This window comes from Corythoichthys intestinalis, chromosome 7 (assembly GCF_030265065.1).
Source record: "Corythoichthys intestinalis isolate RoL2023-P3 chromosome 7, ASM3026506v1, whole genome shotgun sequence".
Taxonomy (NCBI): domain Eukaryota; kingdom Metazoa; phylum Chordata; class Actinopteri; order Syngnathiformes; family Syngnathidae; genus Corythoichthys; species Corythoichthys intestinalis.
In genome coordinates this window covers 25,082,129-25,107,526 of record NC_080401.1, presented here as the reverse complement: position 1 = coordinate 25,107,526, position 25,398 = coordinate 25,082,129, and the positions used below count along the sequence as shown (strand labels likewise).

Below are 25,398 nucleotides of genomic sequence, written 5' to 3'. Positions count from 1 at the left end.
TTTTCCCTCATCGTTGTCTGTCTCACAAAAATGGATTATTTTTTGCATTTCTGCGGGGTCTGCTAGGCGAGCCGCTCCACGGGGGGTTTCACTTGTTTTGCACGATCGTCCAGCGGACACCAGGCGTCCTCTCGTTGTTTTGTCCGGACGGAGCGCCGCCTGGGCTCAATCCGCCAGCGCTTTGACAATGCTGGCCGGCCGTTCACTGCTGTTGAATCGGCTTGTCTAGTCTTCCAAAATGCGTTACTGCCCTCCAGTGGCCAGTTTTATTGCTTTAAAATTGGTTTGGAGCGTTTTTCTTTGTTTCTCAGATACAGCGGAGGCTATATATGCTTCTTATTAAAAAAAAACGCAAAAGACGTATAAATACGGTTGCGGGACAGTTGAGCATTTAAAAATAAAACGTATTTATACGGTTCCGGGAGCATATGAGTTAATTACAGGTGTTTTAGCTCATTTCAATTTATTTTATTTAATGGGCTATTATTTATTTTATTATGTGTTTATATTTTACAAATGTGATGTAGTATGCATTTATATTGTATAATTTATGTTGTATAACTTTAGTTCCTATGTGAATATTAGTTCTTACTTGTTTTGTTGTGGTAGGAAGGTTTTGTATTGAACACGGTGGTTGTTATTATAGCAGAGAAGACAGCCGTAAATCAACAAAGACAAGTCAACTGTGCCCCGATCTACCACTCAAGAGATCTGATGGACTCAAAAAGTGTGTTACGATTGCATATTAGTTTGAAAATCGACCGGATCCACCATATTTTTACACGAGTGACTTCCGGTCTGCCCGATCCTAGCTACCGGTAGTAGTATTGACGCAGGAGGGTTGCGGCTCGTGTCAAATAATAAACTCTGCCGTTCTTTTCGCGTGCGTAGTGTTGAGCCGCTTCTGAGATGCGTCTAACACGCGGCCACACTGCGACTGGTGTGCATTGGCTGATTGACTTTAACGCCCGCGTTTCACTGCGTTCTCGCGGCGGCCACGTTGTCGCGCCATTGACGTTTCTGGGTTATACTGTCCTACCGTGTTGGTCCTCATTATAGTAGAAAAAAACGGAGTAAATATAATCTACACAAAGAAACAGTAATCCAATCGACTCACAGCCTCGAAAAGTAAGGGTTACGTCAGAAACTCTTTCGGTACGCCTCCGTTCCGAACCGAGCACCACGTACCGAAACGGTTCAATACAAATACATGTACCGTTACACCCTTAGTATGTATATATATATTTAAAAAAAAAAAAAAAAAAAAAAGATCTATGTACAACAAAAGAACAATTGGCTAATTTACATAGCAAAAGTCCGCTAGCTTAAATACTATAAAATACTAACGCTTTTTTACAATGCTCTTAACAAATGGCTCAGACACATATTCCCACAAAAATGGCTAAATATACCTTTAAACTAAATTATGAATGCATTTAATAAAATCATAAGCTCAAACAAAAACTTAGATGATGTTGGTCTTAACAGGGAGCAGATGAATTCAGCCATGTGAAATGAGGTAGACTAGAGGGCCGTGTATCCACCCAAATCAATGAAAATAAATGCAAACTTTCAAAACAAACCATTACAACGCCACTTTAATAAAACGAATACTCGAAGCAGCAAAATTTAACTTGAATCTTTTTTTCTAATCGAATACTCGAGTTAATCGATTAATCGTTGCAGCACTAATTCGACACCAGAGCATTCGCAGTCATTCTGTCCGATTTTTCGGGGCATTTACAGGTCACTTGCTGTTCATTTACAGGTCATTTGTGCAAAAGGTGTTTTCAATATCAATTCCCCTCTTTAACAAACTACCACAACACATACTCTGCGATCTGGGCTGGCAGTGAATGACTTGAGATAATGAGGACATTTGAACAGATGTCCACTGTAGTGACCACTGTCCCTGAAAGGTTAAATAATTTGACATTTGACTTGTTGCTACGCGAACAAATCACTTAATGATTTGTCTATTCTTCATGGGCATTGCCTTGTAGGATACTGGTCTGAAAACACACTGTGCGACTCTTCCATAAACATGGACTTTTCTACAGATTTTCAAAGTAGAAAATGGATTAAGATTTAATGCTGACAGTCTGAATCAGCTGTTGCTAGTTGGATAGTGCTGCAAATGCATGGCAGTGGACTAAACTGTATTCCACATACATTGATTAATTTACGTGAAGGTAGCATAGAATAACGATAGCACTGGTCAACTTGAAAATGACGCTGGCGGTGGTCCAATCAATGACAGCGAAAATAATGGACCAATTTCAACATTAACGAATCGAATTGACAGTGCTTTGGAAGGAATGTTAAAAGTTAAAGTCATTATCCAAAGGTTGAAACATTCAAAAAATTGTTCCTCAATTAGTCTCATTAACATGCTAGTTGCCACAGACAAGTGAAGGGTTGTTAACAAAATGTTCGAGATTTTTTTTATCCCCTAATTTTGGAAATTCAAGATGCACGGACCACCCAACTTCCTCAGAGATGAAATGTTGTTGCAAAAAGGTTTATCCGTCACTGGAAGACAAACTATTCCCTTTTTAATTATACCAAAACCTCAGTTTACAAAAATGCATCACTGACTCATTCCGCTGGCCCTTGTCACATACGGTAGACCACCAACTTGGAAAAAGCTGGGTTGCATTTCAAAGTTCAGCACGTCATTTTGCTTAAGTATGGCACTGTCTTTTCACATAGACAACTTTACATTGATGAACTTTATTTACAATTGTAAAATGCACTTTAAATGTACACTAAATTCAACTTGAATCATACCTGTCAAATTGTACGGTTTCGGCGTAATTTGCACGGGTGAGCACTGATTTTTAAATGTGTGTGTACGCCGTACGTTCAAGATCTGTATGTTTTTCGTGCATTACGTTTAGGGGTGGGCGATATGGCCTTAAACACGTATCACGATAAATGGAGCAGATTTACCTCGATAACGATAAATGACGATAAAGTCGCCCAAGCGGACTGTTATATAATTTGAAAATCTTAATCAATGCATGAAATACAGATTTTCTTGTTTAGTTACCAGCATTCAAATTGATATATTTAATAATTGTACATGCAGTCTAGACATTAGGTTTATAAAAATGTATTGTAAACAATAAGAATTCAAGTATGAGCATTTATAACAGCGTGTATGGCTTGAACAATGTACATTGTCAAAATCAATATGCCTGTGCAAACATGTCATTGTAACACAAATGACTTGCAGCTTGAACAGTAGCTACACTTCAAAAAGACAATTTATTGTGAATGGCTGCTGTGACATAATTATTCAATACAAGTGTTTACTTTATGGTTTCAGGGTCCCCCCCCCAGTGCATTTTTTTAATAAATACACGCATACATGAACCCCCAAACAGACAGACAGACACACATTAAAGCTATATTGATCTTCGGCAAATGAAACACTTAAGATTTTATGATAGCAATAATGACACAGAATTAAGCACATACAGAAAAATAGCTGGGGCCATTTCTCGGTCATATTAGAAGTTTCACCGATGGATTCTGCTTTATGCTGAATGCTTTACCATCGCAAAAGCTATCAGAGAAATCACACAGTCAGATACAAAATAACGCAACATAGTAATTGCTAGATGCAGTCCGTGCCCAATCCACTCATTAAGTTCAGCCGTTTCGACAAGGTTAGAGCCGCTATCCGACTCCATCACGTTCATTTGTAGCGTTAGCCGCTAGCGTTAGCTGCTAGCGTTAGCCTGTGGTCTGGCTACCAGTAGAAAGCACTGAAAGCACCCTCTCCGGAAATCGTGAGAACAAGGGAGGACAGCGGGTGAAAGCCCGCCTGGATGCCACCAAGAGTCTGTTAAATGTCGGGTGAAAGTTTGGCGAACCTCCCTTAAGCCACACTCCATCACGTTTTGCTTGTAGCATTAGCTGCTAGCGTTAGCTTACCGGGCTTCTGTTTGATTGGCTTCCTGATGATCACGTGACTTCTTACGTAAGTACATTCACTGCTTTCTTAAAGGGGAATGAACATAGACGAACAACACAGAGTCAAAGCGGGATGAAAAGACTATTTTCTTGTTTTATTAATTGACCGAATTTACCGACATGGTCAAAATTACGTCGGTCATCGTGAAGAATTTCGGTGACGGTAAATTTTCGGTTTACCGCCCAGCTCTAAATACGTTTATTTTTCTCTGTTCGGATTTCATCACCGTTTCGGCAGCGAGATAATGCACCGAATTAGTCCGTAGCCTTTGCTTGCGAGAATTGTGTGTTGAGCCTAGCGTCTGCTTCCTCCAAACACGGGACTGCACTTGTACTTTCGCCACCATTTCATGACTCGCAGTCGAAAAATTGATACAAATGTGATAAAAATATGGATGAACTAGCTCGTAAGAAAAGAAAAACTGTTGCCCACTGAGGCCATCAACCAGAATGGGAGACACAAACTGGTGAATACGCTGGATGGATAAAAGCATCTTTGAAAGGACCATAGTATTCATTTTGCGTGCCGTGTGGATTGAACATTAAATTTTTGGCATCAGGATTCTGCAATCTCAGCAAGCACTTCAAGACAAAAGGTCAGAAAGATGCAGTCTGCAGAATGAAAAGCTATGCTGTGACGAAAGCGGAGATTTTATTCTGCCAATTTTTTGACTATTGTTGATCACTTCTCAGAATTAGCAAAAGAAATGATCCCCGATTCAAAGATTGCATCGGTAAGTTAATTTTATCAATTGACCTTTTTAGTTTATAATTCGACACACTATAGACACTAACTACCTTCAAGTCAAACTGAATTGCGAGATGAAGTGCAGCCATCAAAAGACATGATAGAAATTGCCAAAAGTGCTGCATACAAGTTTAACAAAAGTCACTGTTAAATTTTAGCTGAAGATATTGTTCTTTGCACAAGGTTATATGTAACCATATTACCAATAAATTCATGTTATTTTAAAAAATTGAGTTTTATTTTTGTTTCATAATGCACGCTATATAAAACGTTGTAAGAAAAGTCACCATTTTGTAAGGGCATACGTCACTATTTGTAAGATTGCCAAAGGCCTCGGGTTGACAGTAGGACTGTGATGGGAGAAAATATTATGTGATGCCTTAACATTAGCACATTATGCCTTTGTGATGTATGATTGCCTCTGTGACCTAGATTGTAACAATTTGTTATTGTTTTTCACCTCGGGTTCCATAGTTAGGAGGGAAACTCACGAGATAACTTGTTCTGCCCATTGTACGCGCTTGGGTTCCATAGTTAGGAGGGACTCTCACGAGATAACTTGTTTTGCACCATAGTACGCACTTGAGTTCCATAGTTAGGAGGGAATCTCACGAGATAACTTAAATAAACATTCTACTTTAACCGCTGGGAGCCTCAACTGGGGGGGGGGAATCTCATACCCTTGGGAGGGGGGGTGTCTCACGAGTTCGGGTGGTGCGTTTTCATGGGGGCGAGGAGTGGCCTCCCGCATCCCCGCATCAGACGTGCCTATAAGAGTCGGGAGATTCCCCAACCCCCCAAAGTCTGCCAGAGGATTACGTACGGTCGCTTAGCTTTGTTCCTTTGCCGCTTTGCCGGAGCGTTGGCTCCCCGCTCATTTGTCAACGGTAAGCGATTTTCATTGTTAAGGAACATTTTGTTGTGCTGTAACGGTAATGCGGGGATTCTGGGATTGACAAACCAGATCTAACACCATCGTTACTACTTGTTATACTTGTTTTGATACTTGTTGCTTGCTCTTGTGGGATTGTAATCAATAAATCTCATTTATTCTGCATTTTCTAATCAATAAACATCGTCTATTGAGCAAAAGTGTGCTGGTTGCTGACTCACCGCGAACCCGGAAATTTCGGAAAACTGAGTGGGAACCTCTCTGTACCTCACGATACGATACAATTTGCAATACAAAGCTCGCGATTATGATGATCCGACGATATTGCGATCAGTGTTGTTAATAACGGCGTTACAATATAACGGCGTTACTAACGGCGTTATTTTTTTCAGTAGTGGGTAATCTAATTAATTACTTTTCTCATCGTGGCAACGCCGTTACCGTTACTGAGGACGGAAAGGCATGCGTTACTATGCGTTACTATACTGCTTGAAAAGTCTGAGGGAGACGGACTCACCGAGACGACAGAGCAGAGCAGGAGTGGGGAGAGGCAAGAAAGTTGTGACGCCGAGCAGACGCGATGCTAGGTAGCTCCAATAATACATGTTGTAGCCGATAGCCTACAAACTACGCCCGCATGTTATGGTAGATATGGTAGACATGGTAGATATCACATGTACTGTATATAGATATAACTAGATGCAAAATGACAGACATTGCACTAAATGCGTTAGTAGACAGCCGCCATCTTGAAGCAGTATACTTTTTAGGACGGCTCTGTTGTAGAGAACCTTCCTAGCGAACCTAAGTAACTTTTTATATAAAATACTTCTAAATTGGCAAAATCTTGACTTGAATCTATCTTTAAATGATGAAACAGTTTTAAAACTTTCATACGTCGAAAGTAGAGAGAAGGGAACTAATGCAATAATGGGAGCAATTCTAACAACTTTTAACAGTTGATCCAGGGTAAAGAGTAAATTAGGATAAAGAATTGGGCTCGGGCCAATTGTACCAAAAACCTTCACAAAAAACTTCACATAGTGTGGCCAGTGTTTTTTTTTTTTTTTTTTTTTTTTTTTTTTTTGAGGGAAAAAAAAAAAAAAGTAATTATCACCAATTACTTTGCCAAGTAACTAATTACTCTTACATTCAGGTAATTGAGTTACTAACGCAATTACTTTTTGGGAGAAGTAATTTGTAACTATAATTAATTACTTTTTTTCAGTAAGATTAACAACACTGATTGCGATACAATGATTATCGATACATTGGTATGGAAATCATTCAAGGATATTCTACAAACAAATAATAAACAGAAAAACAATCTTCTGCTGTGAATTGGAATGAGTTTATCACTAGTAGACATCCAATCCATTTGAACTAGGAGGGTTGGGGAGGCCATCCCACCCACTTCAAACAGACTGAACGTCTATGGCAGCCAATGCCAGGCAATGAGGTAATTTTGCGCCATTTAAGATCATTTACCTGTTGATTTTCAGTTACTTCCTGTAGATTTTGGGGTATTTTATGGGTCAATTCCTGGAAGTGACCTGGGAATCACCTAAATGTATAGGCAGTGACTCAAACTCATAAAATGAACAGTAAGTGACCTGTAAATGGCGCTAAAAATTGGACCGGATGTCTGTGAATGCTCTGGTTTTGAATGAACGAACGTTCCCAGTCTAAAATGGATTGGGCATCGAGCACCTTCAATGGCAGCCTTAGAGTGAACACAATTATGGTGGAAGATTTTGGCAACTTGATGGTTCCTATTTTTTATTTTTTTGGACACGTTTTTAAAATGACATCTCGATTCTTGGCAGGAGCATATCGATAACCTTTTGGGATACAAAGTATCATGATATATCACCATTTCTATATTTTGTCACACCCCTAGTTGACAGGTATGTTGAATGGAGATGTCAAAATATTGCCATGTTGCCTAAAAACAACATTCAAGACAGGCATTTCCATGAATCAAGCACTAAGTATAACACCATTTACCAATTCAGTGATACCTCAGCTCACGAACGCTTAAGCTCACGAACTTTTCGCCTCAAGAACATTAAATTCGCGAGCATATAGTCTCTGCTGACGAACTAGTTTTTGGTGGACGAACCAAACCACGCGGTCGAACAGGGCCACGAGAAGCTGACGCACGCTCACGGCGTCCCAGTTCGTCCCCTCCCTTTCGTTGAGTGCGGACGTGGTTTGTGTTTGATAGACATTTTGGACCATATTGAGTGTACTTTTGCTATTATGGGACCGAAAAAGACCCCACCAAAGGCTAGTGTTAAGCCTAAGAAGACATTAAAGAAAATAAGGTATATTTTTGTGTAGTTTAAGGCTTATTTAGTAGAAAATTATGTTTTATGGGGACCTAGGAACAGATTATTCTCATTTTAATGGTTTCTTATGGGAAATAAATTTCGGAAGACGAACTTTTCGCCTTACACACACTTTCTGGGAACCAATTATGTTCGTGAGCTGAGGTATCACTGTACATTGAAAAGAACACTTCTGTGCCTTTCTCTGATCTCTCAGTAACTTCGTTGCAAAGTGCAACTTACTCTTTACCTCAAAACTAAGTAGCCACTTCCTTCTCAGAACGTTCTGTTCAAAGCATCACAACGGTGACGTAACGTTTAAGGCCATTTCAATACCTATTTTGTTGTTTGAGTGGGTGCGGGTGTGTGTGATTGCGTATATTGACATTTAACTTGTACTTACTCTGTTCAGAAGGGTATTCACGTGTTGGAAGATAGACAGAAGGCCTCCGATTCTGTAAAGGAGGGTAAAAAATGTTTTACAATACACAATAATAATGTTTTGGTAAATGAAGGGAGAAGCATAAAGGGTAACAAAATGTACTTACAGACGCCTTACAGACAGAGTCTGCATGAAACCTGCTGAAGTTGCTTTTGTTGTAGACGGGAAGGCCTTTTAGGAAATCTGCCTGTGGATGGAGGCAAAATTGGATTATTGTCTTTTCAACTGTGTTTCACGGCTCACAATCTTGTCATCGCGACCACATTATGCTCCCTTCACCATCTGAAAACATTCAGTTCCAAAACATCAATTTCAGTTCACACAAGAACAGAGTTTGGGATGATGCAGGCGGAATGACCTCAGAGATGAGAAGAATGACGTGAAGCAATATGAGCATGTAGCCGACTAGCGGCTATTTGTTTGTTAACGTTATCTCCGCGCAAACGACAGCAGTTCCGGATTGATGTGTCGCGTTAGATACCTTTTCCATGACAGCGGCCGACAATAAAATCCACCTTCGACGCCGACTGTTGCGTTTGCTGCTGCGGACCCCGCTGTACACGTCGTGATAGCAGCAGCCAATGTGTTTACGACTGTTACCGATAGCCTGCTACTTGACGGAATAAGACACCGACACGGCTCGTCAGTCGGTGGCGCTTGCCACGCAAACACAACTCTCGCACTCAAAACGCTATTTTCATTCTATATTCAGAAGTGCGGAGAAGTGTAGCGCTCCGAAAAACACTGCCGGGTAACAAGGCATAAATTAGCAGAGCTGGTTGTTCGGGAGTTCACGAGCTAGCATGAAGGTATACATAAATATCACATATACAGAGAGCTAGATGGAGAACGACGTATCCAACGGCGTTGGTAACCGGCGGCCATCTTGCAGCAGTAGAATTCTCTGGCGGGCTCATCTGCAGTGAACCGAAGGTGAGTGATTTTCTAAGCTAAAATACTTTAAATAGGCGGAATATTAACGAATTTTAAACGGGTTGGTTTACTAACCTTAACAACAAGGCTACGATTCAGGCTAAATGTAAGACAAAAAAATATGTCCTTATATCAAGTGTGCAGTTATGTTACTGCATCCCTGACGTTTATGAAAAAAACCAAGACGTTTGAAAATCGATCGAAAATTGATAAATGGCGGTAAACACAGACAAGACTGAAAAAGCAGTTTCTGCACTTGCACTCCTCTTTAAAAATAACTGCGGTATTTTAAGCCAAAACAACTGTTGTGTTTGATAGAACAATATGTCTATATGCTGCGATAGCAGATTCATGACGCAGTAAGTCCCCAAAGTATTTTAATTTGTCCGTTTTACACTGGAAACCCCTGTTTACAGATGTTGCTCAACCGCTTTTGTTTCAACCTAGCCATAAAAAGAAGGTAAGTAATCGTATTTATTATTCGAAATGTCTGTCATTTTTAGCTTAGAATCATTAATTGATGTCTAATATTTAGTTTTAAAAAAACTACTTAAAAAAAATTATTCACTCGTATATTTTAAACTTTTAAACAAATTATGTTACAATGAAAAAATGGGCGTCTGTAAAAAAGTCACGGATATCTACCTCATAACTATCGCTTAATTGTATTTTTTTTTTTCGTTACTGTCGCATTTTCCCCAATATTTTAGATGATATATATTCGATCCAAACAAAGAAAAATTGAAAAATAACATTTAAAAGGGCAAATATATGAAAAAGAAAATCTCGAACACTCCTTGTTGTCTGCGATATCTGCATCGCGACCCTTGTTACGTTACCATGTTTCACCCATAAAATCCCCCCAAAATCCGGCTGTGGCCATTCACAGATGTGTCTGACACTCGGTGATACATCCTACATGGAGTTTTGGGATCGAAACAAGGTAAGTAAGTACGCGATAATATCTCATAAAAATCGTGGCGTCTTTAATTCTGCTCTCGCGTGCTCTCGCCTCCTGTTTGGGTTTTGCTGTTTAAAATGTATTCTTAGTTTTTTAAATGCACTCCTCTTCAAAAATTTTCTTCCCCCAGAAAATTGAGATTTTAATCTTTCCAATAATGTGTCACACACGCATATCGGACAATTTTGAAAGTTGGCCAAATTGCGGGTCTCAGGGCGGAACTTCAAGTCACCTGAGTGTTTTCCGCCAAATGTATGGTTATTTCAACGAACAGCACTGACACAAAATGGCCGACAATTGTTAATGGCCGTTCCAGTTGGCTCACGGGCATCTAACGCAATTTAAATATGTTATCTATGAGTGCATTAGCATCGATGCTTGCTGAGACCGCACCCCGGAAACGCTCGTACTCATCGTGCAAGCAAGGTCCCGATATGACATTGTGCTAGCGCCCTCCAGTGTTTGGAGACGATAGCAAGAAGGCAAATTGTTTGTAAGATAATTAGGCTGGCAACGGCAACCAAACTAACCTCCACCATCAAGGTTAAATAGGGTTGAGCAGATAGATCAATACATAAATACATAGGCTTTTACTAAAATACAGCAAAATATGAAAACGTGACAAGTAGTCTGCATAATAACTTTCGGAAGAGTGAGTATTTGATGCACAAAATGTTCACTTGCAAAAAAAAAAGTACCAAAATAATTTGTGCTCTTGCAAAAAATATTTTGTGTGTCAGAAAATAATTTTTACGCTTGCAAAAATACTTTGAATGCGAGGAATTGTTGTTGTTTTTTTTTTTTGCTTGCAAAATGCTTTTTGAGTTTGACAATACTTATTGCATTTGCAAAAATATAGAAGTACGTTAGGAATGTCTGGCTTTTTTCAGAGACTGACTTGCAGATCATCAAATTTGTTAGGAGTGTGAGCGTTGGCCAGAGGAAGAACGAAAAAAAAAAAAAAAAGGTAGTTGGTCAACAAATGGATTTTTATAAAATTGTATTACTGTAACACCAAAATTCAAAGGGTGTTTATCGTCACTCACTGTACAAGGTAGAGTGGAATTGCTTTCCATCTTAGGTGGTACTCCTGACAATTTTTGTGGTTTTCAAAATTACAGTATAATTCCTAAGAATCTCTTTGTGTGTTTGTCAGTTTTTTTCTCTTTAGATTTATTTGGACACTATGAATTGCATGGTTGTCAAATTTTCTCAAAGAGGAAGAGTATTTTGCACGTGGTTGATTTAAAATTAGGAGCTCATTACCCTTGCATGAGCTTTATTTTATAGAATCTTCTCTAGATAATTATTTTCAGGCAGTCAATTGTTAGGAGGTTATAATGTTATAGTCAGGTGTGGGTAGTACCGAATTACATTTACTCCATTACATTTACTTGAGTAACTTTTTGAGAAAAATGTACTTCTAAGAGTGGTTTTACTAAGCCATTCTTTTTACTTTACATGAGTAGATTTGTGAAGAAGAAACGCTACTCTTACTCCGCTACTTTTGGCCATACTAGTTGTTACATTTTACCCCTTTATACTACGTTATTTGATTTTCGCTTTTTTTTTTTTTGCCAGAGACTCCAACAGTGGCTCAATCAGTTTCACCGATATGACGTCGCAATAATAATCAAATAACTCCATTATACGAGTCAGACTCAAGCTTAAGCTTGTGGTTTTGTGATCACGCCCGTCTGTTCAATCACGAGGCGTATTTAAAACACAGTAAAAAAATAATTATTTGACATAGTGCGCTGCCGTCAACATGACTTGAAAGTGCAGATTATAATCTCTCTCCCAGCTTTTGTGTGGCACTGATTGGCCACGGAAAACCAGAGATAGGATCCTTTTAGTTTCATAATAGGAAATATGTTTTCTACACTAAAGGGCACTCATGATCTTTGGAAGATTAATGCTTAATTTCTGTAGATTTTTTTCCTCTAAATGGAATTAAATCTTTTTTGTTATTGTATTCTTTGGTTTGATGTTGTTATGTAATAAGTTGATATAAATAACTTTGTGTTCATTAAAAAAAAAAAGTTAAAAAAAAAAAAAAAGAAAAAGAATCAAACATCTTAAGCAGTTACTCACAATGTTACTTAAGTATTTTTTACACCAAATAGTTTTTTTTTTACTTGTACTTGAGTACATTTTCTGATAACTAGTTTTACTTGACTAATATTATTTTGAAGTAACACTACTCTTACTGGAGTAAAATCTTTGGCTACCCTACCCACCTTTGGTTATAGTGGATTTAACCCCCCAGTACAGTAGTTTTGTTAAATACATTTCGCAGTTTATACTATACACACATTGAAAAAAAAATGGCATAATGTTTTCTGAAACCATACCTTCTTATTTATTTAGTTTACTTGTTGCCAAATTCATGTAGTTCTGTATTTAATGTAATATCCGTTTTTCATCAGTAGAGGGCAGCTCTTCCCATCCACGAATCCACGCAGGAGATTATACTGCTTTCGAAGCACCAAATTTAAAGTGTTCATATGTCCCTAAACGCTTTGATTACTTTTTGAAGACACCCCCTACCCCAATCCAAACAGGAGTTGAGGGGGAAATAGAACCGAACAAATCAGAACTGAGTAGATTTGAAAATGCAGCTCGTCGGACGGTGAACGATGAGGATTGTACTCCAGATAAATTAGATTATTGGATTGCCTTTAACAGATTATTGCGCGCTCCGATTTCTTCGATGGTACATGAGAAAACCACGTCAATCTAATTATATTAGTTATATTTCATCCCAGAGATTGGCCGTATCAAAGGTATGAAATGTTCTTTTTTACTTTTACAATTGTCTTGTAGGTATAATTAAAAAGTGTGCAATCTAAACTGCTGTTAAATTGGATAGTAAACATATGAGAAAGGACCGAATTAAGGATTCATGGTCTTTCACGAGTGGATAAAATTGCATTCACTACCTAATTTAATGTTTTATTTTAATTTAGCTGTAATAATTTCATGATTACACCATTCTACTAAAACCAAATGATCAATTTTATTCATCAAGTTGACACTGCAGAATGAACGTGAGACCCAATACATTAAATTCTGTCTCAGTAAAAGGTGATGTCTCTTATAAATGCGTATTGTAGACAAGTAAGGTTTATACTATCTGGCCGTTTTATCAGTGAAACATGTTGTATGTCATATTTGTCACTAACCCGGGATATAAAGTAAAACAGGCAGTAAGTAGTCTTGTAGTTTGAACGTCTATGACACGGTTCTACTGCCATGGGTTCGAGGATTTTTGGCCTTTAAGTGTTGTAACTTTTACAATTGCGCATTTTAGGTGCATTAAATACTCTAAATTGTCAATTGGGGTGTAGTAACACTACTGTAGAATATACTGTATTTTAGCCTGTGATTGGATGGTGATCAATCCAGGGTATCCTCGCCAAAATCGGCAACCACTGACTAGAACTACTGAAAATAGTCAAATGTATTTAATTATATGGTGTCCAAGTATAAATGGTCAATTAGATTATTTATATAGTCACCATTTTAAATTGATTGATGCCACTTTTATAGAAGATCAGAGTGGACAAGTAGGGAATATTGTTGGCAGTTACTTTGTAGCAGTCATCAATCCTTATAGTTACTGCCTTTTGAAGTATAATTCATTTTATATTTTACTATAATATTCACTCCAATGTATGACTCCACCAAGACAAGACCGTTGCCAAAGAGTAGGACAGTCTCCATGAAGAGAGACCACAGATTGTGTTGTGTGGACTTAGACACACATCATAATCCCTACTAGCAGGGGAGGAAAGTAACAGGAAGGCAGGATAATGCCACCAGCACAGACTCGCAGACCCTGCATGGTGCACTGTCGTTGCCATGACTGGTAATCACCTGATACTGTTTTTGTTGCTGCTGCCACGGCTGTGTCTTACTGTTATCGGAATTTAGCAAGAGAGAAGTCAGGATGGGCTAAGGACATGAAAGGGAAATGGAGGAAGAGTACAGCAGAGTGGTGCTATACTAGTGATACACCATACTAATACTGTTTAAATATTACTGTAAAAGAGCTGAACATAAAAATGATAAAATTAAAATCAGCAGATTTCAAATCGTTGACAATGAGATATCACACCACGCTGAGCCTAGTTATGCCTATTCTCTCCTATTCGTGTTTCCTACACACCTATAATGTAGTATTCACAGTAGCGTTCCTAGTCTAAATGGTGCCCAAAACTATGACAAAAAAATAAATAAACAACAGTTGACCCATAAATGCAGTGCATTAAATCAACCAACACTCAGGATTTGTTAAGAATGTTACACTTTAAAGCTATCAAACACGTTGAACGTGCACGACGATAAATATGTGCAAGAGAATATTAATTTCACATCAGAAACACTAATAAAATATTGTCGAAATAATAAAGAAAGTGTAGAAGATTCTACTTGTGACTAGCTGGCTCAGATGTTTTGACCGCTACAGGAGCTCCGTTTAGAGAGCACAGAAGATGAAAATTGGGCTCATGTGCAGGTTTGCATACATGTACACACATTTACACACACATTTACTATCTGGCTAAACAACTACTGCTTACATTAATTATTTTGATATGATGCAACTGTTGTACCCGATAAAAACTAGTTAACAACTACGATATTACGAGTGTGAATGATCGAAAAAAAACACACAAAACATTTAACACAACTATTCCTCTACCTAGTATTGTGAGAAATGCTCACGATTTATGTGCAGCGCCTTTAATTCACTTTACAAGGCATACTCACATCATTATCATCATTATCATTAACAACTGGAAATAAAACCACGAGCACTTTTCAAGATAAAAGTCCCGCTCTAAATAGAAAGTAAATGAATTAAATGGCTAAACTATTGAACAACTTGAAGATTTCCTAAATGGAACCTCGGACTTAAAGAATTGTAGGCTCTAATAAGCCACATTTGTTTTCTTTTACTAAAATATGGTATTTGAAACACATAAAATATTGCCATTGATTTAAAAATCGATATTATTTAGTACATGTTTTGACCTACGGAGGAGCAATTTTTTATACCTGCAACGGACGCTCAAAATGCTTTTTGCATGTGTTTACCTCTCATACTTTTAAGCGTTGTGTTTTCCTGTGGTAGCTTTAAAAAAGATTGCTGATCTGTTGTCATTAGTCATGCAGCATATTTAAACCACCCTTATTTGATATTACTCTGTTTATGTATTTTCTTAAAGGCATCTTTAGTATGTTCTGTCTGTATGCATCTAAACAAAACAAGCTGAAAGTGCACGGTAGTACTTTGGGTGTCAAATTTGCCTCTTGTAGATGTTTGGCCGGTGTAGCACATTTTGGCAGAACATGGGTTTTTTCCTACTCTCGTCTCGTATAATCCCATCTTTCCTGTTCATTTTGCTTTTTCTGCTTGTTTTGTGAAATATCGACAGTGCTGTCATGCTCATTAATGTTCCTCTCGGGTTCAAATTGAAAGGGTTGAACAGATGACATGTTTATGTCGCTAGAGTCATACTCTGGAAGTCCGGCAGTGTAACCATGTGACGTCACCACCCTGCGACGTCATTAACAACGGCGACTTACTAGTTGAGCAAATTTTAAAAATTGTATACAAACGAAAACATCAAGAGGGGTTTCAATATCAAATTATTCTAACTCATAATAACATTCATCTTTTAGGAAAGGGGCGTCTTTGCAACGCTAAGCGCGCCAATTATTATAGTAGATAATCACTTACTTGTGTGCACATTTAGCAATTTGCCGCCCTGGGCGACCGCTGAACCCGCCTGTGCCAAGAACTGCCACTGTCTACTGTAGTATCAATGACAAATGGAAACTCAAAATATTGCTCAACATCATTTTCTGTATGCATTGTTTTGTTGAAAACAATGGTTTACAGTACATTCAAATGTCTGTTATCTTTTAACAATAAAATTGCTTTGCCATTTTTATTGCTTTCGATGAAATATAACAGCTTGTGTTAAAATGTACACATCATATTAATCGATGGCACTTGAATTAAATCGAATTGTGGTGGGCTGTAATATTGGCAAATATCGTATACATCGTATAATCATGAAATGGGTGAATTACACCACTAAAGCTTACACTTCCAAATATAATTCAGTTGAAGTAGTACACTACAAATGAGCCAGTAAAAAGAAATGTATTGTGTCTAAACTTTCGTTAGGTTTGACTTTGTTTGTCTTGTGGATAGCTTTGGGGAAGCGTCATTGTTTGTGAACATTATAGCATAAACTAACAGTGAAAATCCCTTTAGGTCATATTACCATTGTGTTCTCTGTAACTCCACTGTGTTTTCTTTACATTTTTTTTACTTGTGTGTTTGCATGCAGCCATGCTGGCCGGCTTTATGGAAGCTCTTCTCTGCTGCCTCACTTCAAAGTCAACCAACGTTGTGGTTCCCATTGAGACATCCGAAAATACAGACGGTTACGAATTTGTCGAGGTTAAACCGGGCCGGGTGCTTCGTGTTCGCCATGTAATGGCTGAGCGGTCGTCAGTGGAGCAACCCACAGGGCAGGGTGGGTGCGTCAGCTGCAAAAGGAGGATCTCCGTCTTCTGCAATGGACAGCTATTTATTGAGAACTTGGGTGACAAAGCAGGGGCGGAGCTGAAAACATGCCAAAATGGGGACACGGAACCCAACAGCACCGTGGAGGTAGAACTGACAGACTGTGAAAACTCCTCGCCACCTGTTCGAATACCTGATCCTAAGTTGGACTCGGTCACAGGAAAAGTCATAACATCTGAGATGAAAGCAGCAGGGGACACACTTCCCTCTCAGCAGACTGAAGCTTCACGGAACCAACACAGACGAAAACTGAAACGCACTGTAGTGATTGACTGCGAGAGAAAAATAACAGCATGTAAAGGCACACATCCGGATGTTGCTGTTTTTTTCATCCATGGTGTGGGAGGCTCTCTGGATATCTGGAGAAGCCAGTTGGACTTCTTTTCTCGACTGGGGTATGAAGTGATTGCCCCTGACCTAGCAGGACACGGGTCCAGCTCAGCACCTCTGATCCCTGCCGCTTATACTTTTTACGCGCTGGCAGAAGATATGCGACTAGTCTTCAAGCGATACGCACGCAAGAGGAATATTCTCATAGGACATTCTTATGGGTAAATAACATATCAGTTTTACACTTATAAGCAAAATGAAAATCACAATAAAATTCACAAGAAACTGTTGGAGAATGTGACTTGCACGGTCGCCAAACTTAGTGGGAGGGTGCATGTTGACTAGAAAAAGAACATTATAAGTTTTTCAGAAATTGGTCAACAAATGGCTTCAAAATCATTTAAAAGGTAACATTTAATTCAAATTGTCATTATTGTCACTGTACAGGTTTAGAGTGCAATTATTTTCCTGCTTAGGCGGTATTCCTGACCTTTTTGGTATTTTTTAAAATTAACGCCGTAATTCCCAGGGATCTGTCTGTGTGTTTGTCAGTTTGTGTTTACTTGGTCATCAAACTTGGTGGGCGGGTCAGTCTTTGCCAGAGGAAGAGTACTTTGCATGTGACTTATTTAAATGTTGAGGGATGGGATGTAAAATTTAAAATGAAGCACCTCAGTGGCAAGGCCCAGGGGTGGATGAGATCCGCCCGGAGTTCCAAAAAGGTTCTCGATGTTGTGGGGCTGTCGTGGCTGACATGCCTTTACAACATTGTCTGGACATCGGAGACAGTGGCCAGACCGGGGTGGTGGTCCCCCCTTTTAAGAAGGGGGACCAGAGGGTGTGTTCCATCTACAGTATAGAGGGATCACATTCCTCAGCTTCCCCGGGAAAGTCTATTCAGAGGTTCTGGAGAGGATGGTCAGTCAGGATGTTGAATCTCGGATTCTGAAAGAGCAGTGTGGTTTTCACCCCGGCCGTGGAACAATAGACCAGCTCTACACCCTCGGCAGGGTCGTCAAGGGTGCATGGGAGTTCGCCCAAACGGTCTACATGTGTTGTGTGGATTTGGAAAAGGCCTTCGACTGTGTCCTTCGGGGAGACCTGTGTGGGGTGCTTCGTGAGTACGGGGTACTGAGCCCCTTGGTGAAGGCTGTTCGGACCCTGTATTACCGATGTCAGATTTTCGTTCGCAATGCCGGCAGTAAGTCAAATTTGTTCCCAGTGAGGGTTGGACTCCGCCAAGGTCACTGATTCTGTTCATAACTTTTATAGACAGAATTTCTAGGCGCAGCCAAAGTGTTGAGAGGGTCCGGTTTGGTGTCATCAGCATTGTATCTCTGCTTTTTGCAGATGATGTGGTGCTGTTGGCTTCATCAAGCTGTGATCTCCAACACTCACTGGAGCACTTCGCAGCCGAGTGTGAAGCGGTTGGGATGAAAATCAGCACCTCCAAATCCGAGACCATGGTCCTCAGTCGGAAAAGGGTGGTGTGCCTTGCCCGAGTCGAGGATAAGGTCCTGCCCCAAGTGGAAGAGTTCAAGTATCTTGGGGTCTTGTTCACGAGCGAGGGCACGAGGGAGCGGGAGATCGACAGGCGGATCGGTGCAGCATCTGCAGTGATGCTTACTCTGTACCAGTCTGTTGTGGTGAAGAAAGAGCTGAGTCAAAGTGCGAAGCTCCCGATTTACAAGTTGATCTACGTTCCTACCCTCACCTATGGTCATGAGCTGTGGGTTGTGACCTAAAGAACAAGATCCTGTATACAAGCGGCCGAAATGAGTTTCCTCCGGAGGGTGTCCGGGCTCTCCCTTAGCGATAGGGTGAAAAGCCTGGTCATCCGGGAGGGACTCTGGGTTGAACCGCGACTCCTCCGCATTGAGAAGAGCCATCTGAGGTGGCTTGGGCATCTGATTCAGATGCCTCCTGGACGCATCCCTGGAGAGGTGTTCCGGGCATGTCCCACCGGTGGGAGGCTCCGGGGATGACCCAGGACACGCTGGAGAGACTATGTCTCTCGGCCAGCCTGGAACACCTTGGGATCTCGCCAGAGGTGTTGGTTGAAGTGGCTGGGGAGAAAAAAGTCTGGGCTTTCCTACTAAAGCTGCTGCGCCCGTGATCCGACCCCGGATTAAGCGGTAGATAATGGATGGAATTTCCTGTAACTGCATATATTTTAGTACAACTAATCTGGCTATGCTCATCATTGAATTGAACACCTTCAAAGATATTTACAGTACATGAAAAATGTTGCCATTATACTGTATGATTTTGGGTTCAAGAAGAATTATGAAAAGTTGTCAACAAAAGGACTAAAGATCAGTCAATAATCAGCAATTCAAGTAAACTAATTTTGATTTTCTATTTTTTTACTAGGGTGTCATTCTGTACGTTCTTGGCCCATGAGTATCCAGAACAGATCCATAAGGTGGTGATGATCAATGGCGGTGGTCCCACAGCTCTGGAGCCCAGCCTCTTCTCTGTCTTCAACTTGCCTTCATGTGTGCTTGACTGCCTCTCACCGCTGCTCAGCTGGAGTTTTCTCAAGTGAGACAGACCAACACTAACATTTGTCACTGAATATAAGGATGTTGATGGACTAGAATCCTCCCTAGCAGGATGCTGATGGACTAGCATCCTCACTAATGCAATTACACTTTATTTAGGATGAAAGCTCCAATTGTCTGCTTGCAGGGCCGGTTTTGCTCATCAGGGTGCAAAGGAGAAGCGGCTGCTGAAAGAGAACAATGCCTTCAACGTGTCGGCTTTTGTGCTGCGTTCCATGATGAGCGGGCAGTATTGGCCCGAGGGAGATGAGGTCTACCATGCTGAGCTTACAGTTCCTATCCTGCTGGTTCACGGAATACATGACAAATTCGTCCCCCTTGAAGAGGACCAGCGAATGGCAGAGGTAAACTGGCTAAACGTAGCTTGACAGAAGATGTTGTACCCTTATTTGAATCTAAATAGTTGTCAACAAAATAATTTCTCATGCAGTCTCCACTAAGGATAAAAAATTGGAAGCATGAATCAATGATGACATTTTAGGCAACAGTTTTACTCAAGTTCAGTCAGTGTTACAGTTTTCCACACTTTATTAGGTACAAAAGTGGAATAAAACATCTAAACAAAGGGGGCAATCCTAAACATGCCTGGGACTGTGATCATTCCACCAAAACCAGACACATAGCTTAAAAACAAACAAAAAAACTTTATATTAATGTTTGACTGTTCTGACTGTGCTTTCAAATGGCATTTCAAACCTGCAACGATATTTGACATCTGACTCTGAAAAGATTTTTTTTTTTTTCAAATTTGAGGAATTTCTGGAACGCAAAATACAACAAATTGGCCAAATAAGACACATGATGTTTGCCTTTCAAAGGTCCTTAGCAATCATACTTTATCAAATAAGTGTTTGACCCTCATTTAGAACTTTCATGGAAAACTGGTGATACTCCCCTGCAACCTGGGTAATGCATTGAGCAGGAGATAATGTATGTGTTATCATTTTTTAGTCCTATTCTCTATGCTTGTAATCTTGTTACAAAAGCCCGCTCAAACAAAACTAGAATACAAATGTGTTTGTGCAAGTTTCTGAGGTGAGAGTTTATCTATATCTATACTTACACTCACCGGCCACTTTATTAGGTACACCTGTTCAATTGCTCGTTAACACTTAATTTCTAATCAGCCAATCACATGGCGGCAACTCAGTGCATTTAGGTATGTAGACATGGTTTAAGACAATCTCCTGCAGTTCAAACTGAGCATCAGTGTGGGGAAGAAAGGTGATTTGAGTGACTTTGAATATAGCATGGTTGTTGGTGCCAGAAGGGCTGGTCTGAGTATTTCAGAAGCTGCTGATCTACTGGGATTTTCACGCACAGCCATCTCTAGGGTTTACAGAGAATGGTCCGAAAAAGAAAAAATATCCATTCAGCAGCAGTTCTGTGGGCGGAAATGCCTTGTTGATGCCAGAGGTCAGAGGAGAATGGCCAGACTGGTTCGAGCTGATAGAAAGGCAACAGTGACTCAAATAACCACCCGTTACAACCAAGGTAGGCAGAAGAGCATCTCTGAACCCACAGTACGTCGAACTTTGAGGCAGATGGGCTACAGCAGCAGAAGACCATGCCGGGTGCCACTCCTTGCAGCTAAGAACAGGAAACTGAGGCAACAATTTGCACAAGCTCATCGAAATTGGACAATAGAAGATTGGAAAAACGTTGCCTGGTCTGATGAGTCTCGATTTCTGCTGCGACATTCGGATGGTAGGGTCAGAATTTGGCGTCAACAACATGAAAGCATGGATCCATCCTGCCTTGTATCAACGGTTCAGGCTGGTGGTGGTGGTGTAATGGTGTGGGGAATATTTTCTTGGCACTCTTTGGGCCCCTTGGTACCAATTGAGCATCGTTGGAACGCCACAGCCTACCTGAGTATTGTTGCTGACCATGTCCATCCCTTTATAACCACAATGTTCCCAACTTCTGATGGCTACTTTCAGCAGGATAATGCGCCATGTCATAAAGCTGGAATCATCTCAGACTGGTTTCTTGAACATGACAATGAGTTCACTGTACTCAAATGGCCTCCACAGTCACCAGATCTCAATCCAATAGAGCATCTTTGGGATGTGGTGGAACGGGATAGTCGCATCATGGATGTGCAGCTGACAAATCTGCACCAACTGTGTGATGCCATCATGTCAATATGGACCAAACTCTCTGAGGAATGCTTCCAGCACCTTGTTGAATCTATGCCACGAAGAATTGAGGCAGTTCTGTAGGCAAAAGGGGGTCCAACCCGTTACTAGCATGGTGTACCTAATAAAGTGGCCGGTGAGTGTATATATAAATGGAACTTTGTGTGTGTTCGTTCCGCATGGACTCCTAAACGGCTGGGCGGATTTTGACGAAATCTTAGACAGTACTACTTTATGTGTCTGTAAGTGTTCTTAGATGGGTTTGATCTCTGTAGGCCTCCATTTAGTGAGGAAAATTGATTCAAAACTACAAAAATTAGCGTAGAAAATGTGACCTAAATGTGGACAGCACCATCTTTTGGGCAAAAGGTGTCGCAGTTGGCTTTCAAACTTTACAGTTTCATGTACAAATTTAAATGTGCTGTGATGATATTTTGTGACTTTGAGTACTCAAACACAAGATGCTGGATTTAAAAAATGTACAATTTTCCTGAATATTAGGGATTCATTTGGGCTGGATATCTTAATTGCTTTAAAGGTGAGTTTGTCTCTGTGGCTGTCTGTGAGTTCGTGTTTTATGGACGCCAAAAAGCTTGGTGGATTTTGACGAAATTTTACACACTTGTACCTTATGTGTCTGGGAGTGTTCTCAGATGGGTTTGATGTCTGTAGGCCTCTATTTAGTGCGAAAAAAAGTTTTAAAAATGGTGATAAAATACACACATTGCACATAGAGGGCGCCACATCTCACTTTGACACGGCGATGGAGAGATGCTTCAGCGGGGTGCTGGTTTTTGCCAACTGTGGGCCTGTAACACCCTTTGGGATGTTTGTTGTGATCAATGGCTATATATAAATAATGTGACTCGACCTCACTACTTACTATCCTGAATACTTGCTTTTACCAGCGAATAACATTGCCGTAAACATCAGAGTTGCAGTAAGTTGGTGATTCAGAGCTCAGACTTCTACAGTAGTTTCTACAAGCTGAAGGTCTGTCAGGGCGCCACTCAAGTAGTTGTTGTTATTCTTGTGGAGTCTAATCATCGTAACTTGTTGACACAGTGGTTTGAAATTTCAGACTTTTCTGTACAACAGCAGAGGCACAATCAATCCCATTTGCTTTGTTAAAGTCGTTTTGTTTTGTTCCCCGCCATTTTTCAGATTCTCCTCATCGGCTTCCTAAAGGTCCTGGAAGAAGGAAGCCATATGGTCATGATGGAGTGTCCAGAGGCTGTCAACACACTCCTGCACGAGTTTTTTCTCTGGGAGCCTGCAAGCCCTCTACCACCAAAGTCCAAAGCACGTCCGGAGACCGCCAAGGCTCAAAGTGACAACTCTAAAGCTGTGCCAAACTCTGCCAAGGTCCGACCGGCAACTGCCTTGCAGGCCTCATTAAACAGTATGGCAGAGGTCAAGTTGGACAAAGGGGACAAAAGATAAGTCGAGATTTTTCAGCAATGATGTGATTAATTCTTCATGAATGTTCCGTGTGGTCCACGCAAACTGAGACGGCTTGAGCTTGAACTTAAGATGTCCATGGAGAGGATCCGGCTGAAGTCCAAAGTCATGCAGACAAAATAGTCAAGGAGATGCGTCACCCCAAATGAAGCATGAGAAGGGTAATGGAGCCTAACTCGTGTGATTTGTCAAGACGCTCCCGGAGATGTTGTGCCTTCAAGCAATGCATGCTCATCTTTTTGGGTGAGATTTTAAAAATGGAACTCAAGCATTTTCGCTTCGTGAGCCAGAACGGTTGGCAAATTTCCAGTAGCATTTACTTCTAGTGAAGTGGAGTCATGTAATTTCTGGTCCTTTGTAGCAAAACAAGAGTTTTGTATGTGGCAAATATGTGACTTGCCTCGTTGATAAAATGAGACAAAGAGAAAATGCAACTGTTTACATATTGACTGTAGCTATGGGTATGGTCTACAACAATACATAGAACACTATGTATTACAAAAAATGTCATGTTGATGACGAGTGTGTTGTTTGTAGATACATGGAAATGCAGTGTATATTTTTCCACATTTCAATATATTTTCATGTGTTTAAATATCCAGTAGCGTTTTGTACCTCATATAAGATATTTGTGGGCAAAAAGCTTTTGAAAACATATCATTAAATACAAAGCAAAATACAGTACAACTTGCGCTCTGATGTGATTGTTTTTATATAATAATCACACTTGTGTTTGTGATCAACATTTTTTTCATGATCTGTGTTTGAAACTCTTTCACAAAGAAATCAGAATGTACTTGAGATATTTTTTTAATTAGAGAAAAAATAATACATTTCAATAGCTTCATCTTAAGACAGTCTTATTTGACAATATTCCGACTTTCAAACCATTAATTTAGCAGTTTAGCCCTGAGTTTTTTACTCTTAATCTCCTTGACATACACATCGGCTATTTTCAATGAATCCAAATGATCTTAAGTCATAAAAGTACTGTACAAACCAATCAACCCTAACCCTAACCCATCGATGGAAGAAACATTTAAGGACATCAAGGCTGATTAGGATCATTTTAAAAAATGTAGGAGCATAGCTTAGTCAATAATGCAGTATCATACCAAATAACAAATTTCTGAAGTATATTTTCAGATGAAGCGGTGACATGGTGAAATATGAAAAATGATTACCAATTACGAGACATGCCGTAATAGTGCTTTCTCAGCTCAGAAATATTTTGACATCTTCTCTAAACTTTAAAGCCTTCCACAAATAAAAATATGTGCAAGCGCTCAGACCTCCCGAGAGGAGCCGTCCTCAAATGGCGTCTCTGTGAGAATGCTGGATAATTTTTCTGCCTCCTTTTTTTCCCCTTGCCCTTCCTTAGCCACAAGAGCGTCGCTCTCTGCAGCCTCCTCCTGGTCCATCACAGGAGTGCAGGCTCCATCTTCAGTTTGCTGGGCTGTTATGGTTTCATTGACCATGTGGACAGAATCCACTTCAGAGGCCAGGACTGCTTTCACATCTCCATTCTGAACAGGATAGACCCCATCCAGTGCATTATACAAGAACTCATACTGCTCCTGTGAAAAGCACACAAAAATATGAAACATATGTATGCTTTATTTCAGGATGAAACATTCTTTTCCATACTTTTGCCCCATGCATATTTATACTACAGCATGCAGTTATACTTGGATGAAAAGGCTACCCAAAAAAAAAAAATTATTACCAAACTTGCAATCATGCCCTGTCGCTCCTTCCGCATGGTTCGGGACACGTGGAAAACGTCCACTACTTTTTCAGTCTCAGCGCTGTCCAGCAGGTTCCACAGAGCGCAGAAAACACCGCAGCGGGTTGAGCCATCACTGAGAAGAAGCAATGTGCATAATGCATAATAGTGCATAATGTATTAGTACAGTACATGTGCTTTGAAACAAACTTTCATTTTTATTTATTGTGCAATTGTGTGTTTAAGCCACAGTATTGATGTATGCATACAATATGTCATAACCAT

General features: G+C 40.1%; 3 protein-coding genes across 4 annotated transcripts in view; 1 reads left to right on the top strand and 2 right to left on the bottom strand.

Moving 5' to 3' along the window:
- The window catches only part of dda1 (DET1 and DDB1 associated 1), a 12,588-nt gene extending 3,361 nt beyond the window's left edge, over positions 1-9,227 (bottom strand). The window contains exons 1-3 of the mRNA XM_057840259.1: positions 8,875-9,227; positions 8,500-8,580; positions 8,355-8,406 (exon numbers count right to left, since the gene is read on the bottom strand). Coding sequence (XP_057696242.1) covers positions 8,355-8,406; positions 8,500-8,580; positions 8,875-8,883 — 142 coding nt within the window. The 5' untranslated portion in view covers positions 8,884-9,227. The remainder of the gene's footprint in view (positions 1-8,354; positions 8,407-8,499; positions 8,581-8,874) is intronic.
- abhd8b (abhydrolase domain containing 8b) lies at positions 8,649-25,398 on the top strand. 2 transcript variants are annotated; one of them, XM_057840258.1, is made up of 5 exons: positions 8,649-9,326; positions 16,653-17,442; positions 19,595-19,765; positions 19,913-20,129; positions 23,091-25,398. In XM_057840258.1, exons 2-5 carry the CDS (start codon positions 16,655-16,657, stop codon positions 23,367-23,369), a joined length of 1,455 nt encoding a protein of 484 aa, XP_057696241.1. In that variant the 5' UTR covers positions 8,649-9,326; positions 16,653-16,654; the 3' UTR covers positions 23,370-25,398. The 2 variants fall into 2 exon arrangements, with proteins under 2 accessions (XP_057696241.1, XP_057696240.1); XM_057840257.1 differs by lacking the exon at positions 8,649-9,326 and adding an exon at positions 12,738-13,073.
- ptprc (protein tyrosine phosphatase receptor type C) overlaps positions 24,173-25,398 on the bottom strand; it is a 50,886-nt gene continuing 49,660 nt past the window's right edge. Inside the window, exons 26-27 of the mRNA XM_057840256.1 lie at positions 25,114-25,249; positions 24,173-24,964 (exon numbers count right to left, since the gene is read on the bottom strand). Of these exons, the coding sequence (XP_057696239.1) occupies positions 24,674-24,964; positions 25,114-25,249 (427 nt within the window). The 3' untranslated portion in view covers positions 24,173-24,673. The remainder of the gene's footprint in view (positions 24,965-25,113; positions 25,250-25,398) is intronic.